Source organism: Vespa velutina, chromosome 10 (genome assembly GCF_912470025.1).
Source record: "Vespa velutina chromosome 10, iVesVel2.1, whole genome shotgun sequence".
NCBI classification, from domain to species: domain Eukaryota; kingdom Metazoa; phylum Arthropoda; class Insecta; order Hymenoptera; family Vespidae; genus Vespa; species Vespa velutina.
In genome coordinates this window covers 2,683,670-2,695,216 of record NC_062197.1, presented here as the reverse complement: position 1 = coordinate 2,695,216, position 11,547 = coordinate 2,683,670, and the positions used below count along the sequence as shown (strand labels likewise).

The 11,547-nt window shown below is 26.9% G+C and overlaps 2 protein-coding genes across 2 annotated transcripts in view; both read left to right on the top strand.

The window, feature by feature from the left end:
- LOC124952512 (putative uncharacterized protein DDB_G0286901) overlaps nt 1-3,447 on the top strand; it is a 61,229-nt gene extending 57,782 nt beyond the window's left edge. The window contains exon 6 of the mRNA XM_047502513.1: nt 3,265-3,447. Coding sequence (XP_047358469.1) covers nt 3,265-3,342 — 78 coding nt within the window. The 3' untranslated portion in view covers nt 3,343-3,447. The remainder of the gene's footprint in view (nt 1-3,264) is intronic.
- Nucleotides 3,448-5,763: 2,316 nt separating this feature from the next.
- LOC124952515 (proton-coupled amino acid transporter-like protein pathetic) lies at nt 5,764-10,403 on the top strand. The gene is made up of 4 exons (XM_047502516.1): nt 5,764-6,358; nt 8,685-8,848; nt 9,066-9,247; nt 10,020-10,403. Exons 1-4 carry the CDS (start codon nt 6,021-6,023, stop codon nt 10,089-10,091), a joined length of 756 nt encoding a protein of 251 aa, XP_047358472.1. The 5' UTR covers nt 5,764-6,020; the 3' UTR covers nt 10,092-10,403.
- Nucleotides 10,404-11,547: the final 1,144 nt, after the last annotated feature.

Below are 11,547 nucleotides of genomic sequence, written 5' to 3'. Positions count from 1 at the left end.
TTTATTATTCATATATATATATATATAAATTGGACTTTTCACTTATCGATGATTATAATAACGATCATATTGTATTATAAATCATTTAAGACCTATCTTGTCCGTTGTAGGTATAATAATATTAATAATTATTTCTTTTTTATCAATGCGATATACACACACACACATATATATATATATATATATATATATATATATATATATATATACATACACACACAAATATACCTTCGGCAAACAAACACGGACAAGTAGACAATTGTAAATATGCGGCATCGTAAACATTATTTAAAAATTATTTTAATGTAAATAATAAACAAGAACACACACACACACGCACATACTTACATACTTATACACACACACACAAACACATACACACGTATATATATATATATATATATACAAACATATGTATGTAGCGCAACCGTGCGATAATGTGATGCGATTAATAATAAAAGTGGCGAATTATGTAAAAAAAAAAAAAGAAAAAAAAACCAGAAAAAAAGAGAAAATTGAAAAAATACGTCAACATCCTGCACATACCCTTGTATGTATGTATCTATGTATATCCTGCTAATGTGAATATCTGTATGCATTTTATTCGATTGATCATATCAACGTCACCGAAGTTGATAATCACACGTAATAATTGCGTTACATAGACTAAAAGAAAAGAAAAGAAAAGAAAACAAAAAAGTAGAAGAAGAAGAAGAAGAAAGGAAAGGAGAATCCCTTTTAGAGAATTAATTTTTAATTTTTAGATTGCCGAGACGATCCCAGGAATAATTGACGTCAGAGAAGAAGAATGTCTTTTACGCAAGAAATCGCAAGATTTATCAAGAGAGAGAGAGAGAGAGAGAGAGAGAGATAGGAGTTCTCACTTGTCTTTCTTTTTTTTTTTTTTAATCTCCATCTCTCTCTGTTTTATTTCTTTTTTTATCATTCCTTAAATTATTTTTTTCACGTTAGTTATTTCTCTTCATTGTTCCGAAGTTAATTGTTTTATTGTTAAAGCAGCATGCGTTAATACCGTTTGATTAATTCCGTTAAGAATCCCTTTGTTGCCTGCGAATTTTAATTAAATTGTCGGAGAGAAAGATGGTGGAGTAAGGGGTAAGGGTTGGATTAAAGAGAAATAATTTCGCGTGTCGGAAATCGTTTTCTCTTTTCTTTCACTTTGTTTTTCCCCTTTTCTTTTTCCCTTCTCTTTCTTCCTTCATTGACTTATCTATTTATTTATTTATTTATTTATTTCTTCTCTTTTTTTTTTTTTTTTTTTTTATCCACCCGATCGCACTTTACGAAATACCGAATACTCGTTTGGCAATCGCGAATGAATTTTTTTCTCTTTTCTCTTTTATTTTTTTTTATTTTTTTTATTCTTTTTTTTTTTTATATTTCTTCAATTCTTTTTATCTTTTCAAAGAATCAAGGGGGCAACAAGATTACGATCTCGTTCGTGTTCGACACGATCGTAAACGTAAGACTTCGAGATTTATTATTATTGTTATTATTTCTGTTTTTTTTTTTTTTTTTTTGTTTTTTTTTGTTCGTTATAAAGCGGTTTAAACCAATTCGTTTGCACGATTAAGATCTTCTTTTTGATAATAATATCCTCTCAACTGTTTTTTCTTATCTTTCTTATTTTTTATTTTTTTTTTCTTTTTTTTTTTTTTTCTTATAGCGAAAAACCGTAATTTTTTTTTTTTTATTTTTTTTCATTTACCTCGTCATTGTCAGTTATCGGATTGTTGTCGTCGACAAGAATTCTTTTTTTCGATCCATTTCTTTCTTTTTGTTTTTTCTTCTTTCTTTTGCCTCTTCCCTTTTTTTTCCTCGATATCAAATCAAATCAAATCAAATCAAATCAAATCAAATCTCTCGTTAGAAAAATGTTCTCTTTCGTTTCGTCGGACTTCTGACTTCAATCGTATTCATTTTCTCATCCTTCCTTTCATTTTTCTTCCCTTTTCATTTTTTCAATTAAATAATGCAGAAAGAAAAAAAACAGTTGCCTTCAATACGTCAAATATCCAATGCTCATTTATTTTTCATCTTCTCTCGCTCCTCCTTCATCCTCCCCTTTTTTTTTTTTCTTCTCGTATCGATCTGTCTTATCTCCTTTTTTTAATCGATCTTTTTACCGAATAAAAAATTGTTCGTCATTTGTCAAGATATATCTAAAAGATCCGATCAGAATCGTTGTCATCGTTTACAAATTATCCAATCACACGTCGAATACGATTCTGAACGAAGAAAAGAAGACGTATTAAATCGCGTTAACCCTCATTTTTTTTCGCGAGAAAAAGATAAAGGGGAAAAGTGAAAAAAGAAAAAAAAGGGATAAGTTACCAGGGAAAGGGAGGAACGAACACACGATCGAGGGTAAAAGAAAAAAAAAAAAAAAAGAAAAAAAAAAGAACACATCCGAACGTCGAACGTGTGCGTATAGATTTTTAAAGGAGACGTCATTGACGTCTTTAAGAGGAAAAAAAAAAAAGAAGAAGAAAAATTAGAAGGAAGAAAAAAGAAATAAGAAAGAACAGAAGGAAAGGTCGATTAATTGGGATCAATAATGTACGACGCGTATTAAATACGTGTACGATCAATGGCATATCGTAAGTCGAACATTGCTCTTATCTCGTCCTCGATGATATATTTTATTGAAGAGTGTCTATTACCGTGAAAACTTCCGGATATCATTCGAAGGTTAAAATAGAAGTGTTGGTGTGGTAAGAGGGCGAGAGGGAGGGGGCGGAAGCGGAGGCGGATCTTGAAGACCTCGGTGTCTTTCTATCAAAGAATTCAAAACGAGATGGCCGAGAAAATGTAAGATTAATCTTGTATTTCTATATAACATGAAGATTCAACAATTCTTACTTCATCCTTATTCTCATATTATTACATTCTTATTCGATGACAGGCATCAAACGCGAGAGAACGTCGATAGGATCGATTTATCAATCACGAATAATGAACAAAGTTATGATCCATTTTTAAATCGACCAGACGGACCAAGAATATCGTAGGATTATTTCTACTTTTATTTATTTATATATACATATATATATATATATATATAAATTCTTAAAAAATTTTATATATATATATATATATATATATTTTTGTTGTTGGTTGTTGTTGTTGTTGTTGTTATTATTGTTGTTTTAATTTTCTTACATTTATGAAATCAATTGAATCGAATCTAACGATAATTTCGATTACTATGTTATATTATTTATTTACACGTACGATTTTCAGGGACTTAGATGCTTTCTTTCATATAATGAAAATAGCCGTGACCAGCGGTGTCCTCTTGCTGCCCAATTCCTTTCGTAAAACCGGCTACGTGATGTCCATCATTTGCGCTCTCTTTACTGGTTTGATTTATATGCACACTTCGATCGTTCTGGTACGTGACGTGCTTGTGTGTTATGAATATTGAACGAATATCGATAAAACTCGTTCGATCTTTTCCTGCGTCTATATAATTTTCTTTTTCTTGTTTTCTTCTCTTTTACTTTTATTTTTTATTCTTTTTTTTTGTTTTTTTTTTTTTTTTGTTTTTTTTTCTTAATTTGATCGTTTTATAATTTCATTTTTTGTCGAACTTTTTTTTCCCCCTCTTCTTCTTATTTTTGTTTTCTTTTTTTTTCGTTTTTTTTTTTGTTCGATCCTTTATAAAAAAAAAAAAACAAAAAACAAAAATAATATCTATGACTTTTACCGAATTATTTATTATGTCAGGAAATTATATTTTTCATATTAATATCAATTTAATATTAATATATATATATATATATATGTATATACTTTTTAATTATCAATATAAATTTACACGATAATAGAATTTTCGTTTGATCAAGGAACGAAGAAAGAAGAAAGGAAAAAAGGGAAAGAAAGAAAAATGATAAATTCCATGCGTTTAATCGAATCGACATTGACGAACAAAAGTCATACCTATGAATCATTCATTTTATTCTTATTTATTAACAAATTCATAATAACAACAACAATGTTATTAATACCTATATGTATCTCGAAATGTGAAAACCGATCTTTAATATTTTTTTCTTCTTTCTTTCTTTCATTCTTTTCTTTTTTTTTTTTTTCCGTATATGATTCGTTAACTTTGTTATTGAGGCAAGTCCATCTTTTTTTTTTTTTTTTTTTTTTTTTTTTTTTTTTTTATACAAATAAATTTTATGCTAATTTGTAATGAAAATTATCTTCAACTATTTTCTTCGCCAAATGGATCTGTCTGTCCCACTTTTAAAATCAACGTCTCATATATATATATATATATATATATATATATATATATATATGTTTTTTTTTCTTTTTTTTTTTTTTACTTCGTTCACAGGTGCAATGCGCTCAGGCACTTTGTCGTTATCATCGTCTGCCAAAGCTGGATTTCGCTGAGACCGTCGAGGTCTCATTTCTTACCGGTCCCAAGAGAACGCGTAGGTATGGCAAAGCCTTTGGAATCTTCACGAACGTTGTTATATGCTTCATACATTATAAAGAAGTCGTGGTATACATACTTTACGTAGCCAGTTCCTTTAAACAGGTAACACATAAATCTTCCTACACGCTTACATATACCTACACACACCGACATACACGCGAGTCGCGTATATATATATATATGATATATAAGCATACGTAAATACATATATGCAAAATGATTCTTTGCGAACGATACTGACGAGGAGAAACTGATTAAAAAAAACAAAAGAAATATACATATATACGTATAAAAAAAAAAAATATATATATATATATATATATCGTTGATTATAAACAGTCAGAAACATAAAAGAAAAAAAAAAGACAGAGAGAGAAAGAGAGAGAGAGAGAGAGAGAGAGAGAGAGAGAGAGAGAAGAAAAAAGAAAAAAAAAGGCACGAAGAAATGTTTACTTTAGTAATTCATTCTGTATAATATAAAATTCATTTTATGACGTTTCCAGTTTACGACGATAATATCAATAACTTGGTCCAACTCGCGATTGTCCTTATTACGTAACATAATGTAATATTGCAATACTATATGTAAATATATTTTCAACGAGAATGTATAATGTATATTACGCTTATAATATATATTGCATGATTATCTTTGAACGGGAGTTATCATCATTGGCATTGATAACGTCTTATTTCGTATTTACGTTTCTTGGATCGACGCCTCGTTTCTTGATGTTATTTTTTTTTTTTTTTTTTTTTTTTTTTTTTTTTTTTTCGTTATTCCCTCCTTCTTTTTCTCCTCCTTTCTCTTTTTATTGGTATCCTCTTTTTTTTTTTTTCTTTTTCTTTTTCTTCTTTATGCCAAACAAAACGATCGGATAATCCTATCGACGACACGATTTCATTTTTAATAAAAGTTCTTTACTTGTTAATATAAAAATCTTCGATATATCATGTATATAATATATATATATATATATATGTAGGTACATGCATATATATATATTGTTCGTTCATAAATTTAGTAAATAACATTTTATCATAAATATTTTTTATTAATGTCTGTCGTTGAAAATTATAACAATCGATCTTTCGTATTTGTATTGTAGATAAAGGAAAAGATAAAAAAGAAAAAAAGAAAAAAAAAAGAGAGAGAGAAAAAACATACATGAGAGAGAAAAAAAGGAAAAAAGAATTCGTTTTTCGTTCATTTAAATATACAACAATCTGTAATCTCTTGTTCCACGTGTATTTTTTTTTTTTCTTTTTCCTTCTCTGTCTCTCTCTCTCTCTCTCTCTTCGATGATGTCAATCAAAACTGAAATTCTTATCTCATATTTAGTATTAAGTATATAAATATACATTGAATATTAAATAAATAAATATATATACATATATCTTATTAAAGATCTTGATATAATATTTTAATTTAATTACCCAGGTGATCGAATATATTACAAAAACCATATTGGACATTAGAATCTACGTGACAATATTTTTTCCAATTTATTCCTGTCTGATTCTCATACCAAATTTGAATTATCTGATGCCATTTTCAATGTTGGGTACGATCATTTTCATCATCGGCATGATAATCTGCATGATTTATTTCATTGAAGATTTTCCAAGCCCGAAACGTCTCGATCCTTTCACGAACATCCAATCGATTACAATATTTATCAATATATTTTTTTACACTTTACACAATGTCACAATATTGTTACCATTAGAGAATACGATGCATAAACCAAATAATCTAACAAGATTGATAATCATTTCAACGATATTCAATACATTGATATATATCGTTTTTGCTTTCTTGGGATATAACAAGTACAAGGATACTTGCGACATTGTGATCAAGAATTTGCCTCTCGACGAAGTGTGAGTGTATTTTACTTTTAGAAAAAAAAAAAAAAAAAAATAAATATATATATATATATATATACTTGCGTATTGGCTATAAGAATGATAACAGACGATCAGATACCAATGTGGAATTATTTATTCGCGATGGAAAAAAAAAAAAAATAAAAAGAAAAGAAAACAAAAAAAAGAAAAAGAAAAAAAAAGAAAACAAAAAAAAATAAATAAAAAGAAAGAAAAGAAAAACGAAATGAAATCGCAACGAACTATTACAAATATACGATGATAAAGAGAACAACAAGATAGATAAAGTTAAACCGTGAATATCTTGCATTCTTACGATCGAGGACATTTTTCATCATTGATTTTCAATTATATTCGATTGCAACGTTTTCTAACGATTCGACGTATAATTATCTGTATGAACTTTCTGATAAAATGATTTCGATGGTTTTTATCCTCGAAAATTTATCCTCGAAATGATTCGCGTCCGTGTTATCTCGATCGAATCCATGAATAAAAAGAAGAAAAAAAAAAAAAGAAAAAAAACAAAAGTTCGAATTATTTTTTCATATAAACTTGAAACAATTTGATTCGTCGATGATCGATTGAATTCGTCCATACGAATGAAATGGTTTTTAAATGTGTTTACAAAGCGGTAAGTCAATGATTCGTAACTTTTATGAATGAAAAGTTTCAATGATTTTTTTTACATGTAATTCACAGATTCGTTTCGATTAAAGATTCATGACGTATATATATATATATATATATATATATATATATATATATATATATATATATGTGTGAATAAAATGATTCCAATAAATCATGAATCTTACGAATAATTCGTCAATGTATTATATTAAATATCGATCGATAATTAAATCAATTAAGTTAATCGTTCGATCATTAAATTATTTCATTGGATTATCGTTCATTTAATATGTGCAATTTATTAGAATAATATCGAAAGAATCCATTCGGTGAAATTGTGGATGACGTTATAAAAAAAAAAAAAAAAAAAAAAGAAAAAAAAAATAATAATAAAAAGTTTATTTTAACGTGCAATTAACAGTTCGAAATAAATTTTTACCTAAATCTTACGTAAATCTTAAATATTAACGTATGCGATTGTCTGATAAAAATTAAAAAAGAAAATCATAAGTATAATTTACGAGTAACTTACGTTAAATGATTTCGTACGATATCGACTGATATGAAACTAATGTTACAACGAAAAAGAAAAGAAAAGAAGAAAAGAAAAAAAAAAAAAGAAAAAAACAGGAAGAAAACAAAAAAAAGATTGCATATCAATCTAACGTCACATTGTTTTTGTATCGTAGTCGATTAATTTTTCGAAAATAATAAGAAATGGTCGATAATGCGAGTATCGAACTGGATATAATTTTATATATATATATATATATATATATGGACATTTAAACGAAGGAAAAATGTCGTATTCTTTCTTTTTATTTTTTTATGTTTTTTTTTCTTTCTTATCTTTTTTTTTTTTTTTGTTTCCTTTAAACGTTACAATATCGATCGCTTATGTCCTACAATACGATCGTTAGAATTGGAACGCACACGGGCATATTTGTTTATCTTATTGGTACATCTACACCGTAATTTTCCTTTTAAGAAAGATTGTCTGTCTCAAAAACCTTGCGACATTTCGCGGACGAGCTCATCCGATTTTATTGATTTTTCAAACAAAATCGAACAATAATAATCGTCTTATCAACGAACTCGACCGCATTCTTAATATGTCTCTCCTTCTAAAGAGTCTCATTCATTAGATATAACTTTCATTCTATATATCGAAAATACATATGTTGTATTTTATTACACGTGGATTTAATGACGTGGCATTAGTTATCTATCGATTAGAAATGATTATCTTTTCTCTGCAATGACGACGAAGAAATCTTTTCCAAAGAATATTTTGATAAGATTCGACGTGGCTGTACAAATATTTGCGTTGTTGGTCAATAATCTTATATGCTACTGGTGCATTTTTTATTTTGTCGATCAATAATATAATAGAAATAAGAAATTATCTTATCTGATTTTAATGAATTATATATAAAATATACATACACACACACATATATATATTATATAGGTATACAATATTTAATTGTCAAATTATTAATATATTATTATTATAATAATAATATTTATTAATATAATATAGTAATAATATATTTTAATATATTACTCTTTTATTATTATAGCATATATAAATATATAATTTTATAATATTATAATATATATATATATATATAATATAATATATATATATTTATCCTCATATATAATTTATTACGAAATTTTTCAGATTATCCGAATTCGTAAAGATCGGCATTGCAGTGAGCGTACTATTTACAATCCCTATAAATTATATCATACCTGTTACCATAATCTGGCCGGTATTAATGAACGTTACCGGTATTGATGGCCGTTACGAAATCATCTTTCGTATAGCTGGTATTACGATTACGAGTAAGTCAAATAGTATTTTTAAGAGGAACGAAAAGAACAGAGAAAAGTTGTGGTAAACATGCACAAAATAAAATAATTAAGAAAAAAGAAATAAACAGAAAAAAAGAAAAACGTAAATCAATCGATCTAAGAAATAAAAGAAATAAAAAAAAAAAGAGAGAGAGAGAGAGAGAGAGAGAAGGAAACAAAGACATGAATGCAATTATCGATTTTGCAGCAATCATAGCAATCGCAATTCCACAAATACTTCCCCTTACTGGCCTTCTATCTGCCCTGGGGATGACGAGTACCATTTTGCTTATTCCCATATTGGTAGAGATCAATACCAAATGGCAGGAAGCAACATACATTTTATATATCAAGAACGGATTTATATTCATCCTATTCCTTATGATTTTGGTAATATAAACACTCAATTTGACTCATATTGATTGCAAATAAGTCGATAAAATAACTATCAATGACATATTACAATATATGTAACTATCTATAAATGTACTTACATACGTATATAAATAGATACGTATATATGTATACATTTGTAGCAGTTAAATATGCATGTATATGGTGTCTTGGCTCTCTTCTAATGGCCTTTCATAAAACAGTGAACTAACATCAATGTCAAAGAAGCGTAAAGAGAGAAAAAAAGAAAAAAAGAAAAAAAGAAAAAAAAAAGACAACGTCGGTCTTTTTTTTTCTCTTTTCCTCTTCCTTAACAAAAGTTCATTCCATTCACGTGCTTTAGAGCTTATTTCATTCTTTTTCTTTTTTTTTTTTTTTTCCTTTTTATTTCCTTTTCTCATCTTTTTTTTTTCTTTCTTTCTCTTTTTTTTCCTTTTTTTTTTTTTCTTTTCTACATTTAAAGATATGTCGAATGAATAAGATCATTGAAAGAATGAAATGCTTCACTTAAAAACAATGCAATCAATAATAATTCATTTTATTCATATTTCATACTTATTTATAATAATAATTATTATTATGATTATTATGATAATTATTAATAATAATTATAAATATATATATATACATATAATAATTATTAATAAAATTTGATCATATAATATAATATATAGTAATAATTGTTATGATAATATAATAATAATAATAATAATAATAATAATAATAATAATAATTAATTATTATTAATATTGTTATTATCAATTATTAGATTTTTGGAACTATAGAAAATTTGCGTATGATTATAATCGGATACACTGATATAAACCAAATTGATTGCTGAAAATATTTTCAAACGAAGAAAAGATATGAATATCATGATCTCTCGATCGCGATCGAACGATCGAGCGAGCGGAGAGAGTGAATATATACGTAAGTATATATATAGCAATTACATAAGAAAATGAACCAAAAAATGTGATTGGTCATGCCTCTTTGAAATCGATTGTATGCACTAAAGGAGAAGATACATGGACGAGATCGAACGATTATTAATTGTGATTGAAAAATAATAAAAGGATAAAAGAGGAGAGGGAACAAGTAACAAAAGAAAAATGCATTTTTCCAATTCGTTAAATTAATTGTTACTTGGAAATAAAAGGAAAATATTGTATTGTAGGAAAAATTCGAAAAGAATAAAATTTACGTTACAATAATATATACATATGTGTCTGGGTGTGTGTGTGTGTGTGTGTGTGTCTAATTACCTACATTGTATAATATATCTACATAAATATATTATTTTATATATATTTAATATTTGTAATATTTTATTATATCTTATTTATATATATATATATATATATATATATATATATATATATATATACATAATATTATTATTAAATATTTATATCTCCATACAACAGACATTAGATATTTCTATATTATGGATGATAAATAAAAAGAAATAGTAGAAATAAACGAACAAATAATTAAAGAGATTAAATAAATATCATATGTATATAATAAAATAAAATTTAACGATATAAAAGATAGATGATAAATAAAGAGAAAGAGAAATAGAGAGAGAGAGAGAGAGAGAGAGAGAGAGAGAGAGAGAGAAAGAGGAGGGGGTGGATTAAACAAAGAAAGAGAGAGGAGATTGGCCGAGAATATAAAAGAAAAAGGACAAAGAATAAGACTCCGCGTTCGGTTGGATGGAAAAACAGGAAGGTGAAAGGGAACGAACGACGAGGTGCGCCCAATGTACAGTAGAATCGCGCCGTACTCGAGTTAATCGCAAGTCAAACACGGTCGTCTTACTTATTTCGCGTTTATTAAGAAAAAGTCAAAATAAAAAAAAAAAAAAAAGAAAGGAAAAGAAAAGAAAAGGAATTTCGTTTTCGTTCAAAAATAATGAAACATCGAAATCCAACATTCGTTTATTCGTTCGTATTCGTGTTCTTTTTTCTTCCATTTTCATTCTCTTCTTCTTTTGTATATCTCTTGAAAAGTAATTGAAAAAAATTTCCTCGATAATATAAAAATATATAAAGATGATAAATCGACGTGCAAAATTTATTCTCAAATCCCATTGATCTTTCTTCTTTTTTATTCGCACACAACAATACAATATTTTTATCAGCCCAAGACGATATTTACAATCTCTCGACAATATCGCGGATAATAATAATAATAATAATAATAATAATAATAATAATAATAATAATAATAATAATAATAATTAAAGAAAATATAATGAAAACAGTGATATATTGTAAAGCAGTATCGAATAA

What these genes read in the sequence shown, in the direction of transcription:
- LOC124952515 (XM_047502516.1), top strand. Translation starts at nt 6,021, where the DNA reads ATGCCATTTTCAATGTTGGGTACGATCATTTTCATCATCGGCATGATA. An exon ending in AGCTGGTATTACGATTACGA is followed by an intron (nt 8,849 to 9,065) that starts GTAAGTCAAATA and finishes TCGATTTTGCAG; the next exon opens with CAATCATAGCAATCGCAATT. An exon ending in TCCTATTCCTTATGATTTTG is followed by an intron (nt 9,248 to 10,019) that starts GTAATATAAACA and finishes ATCAATTATTAG; the next exon opens with ATTTTTGGAACTATAGAAAA.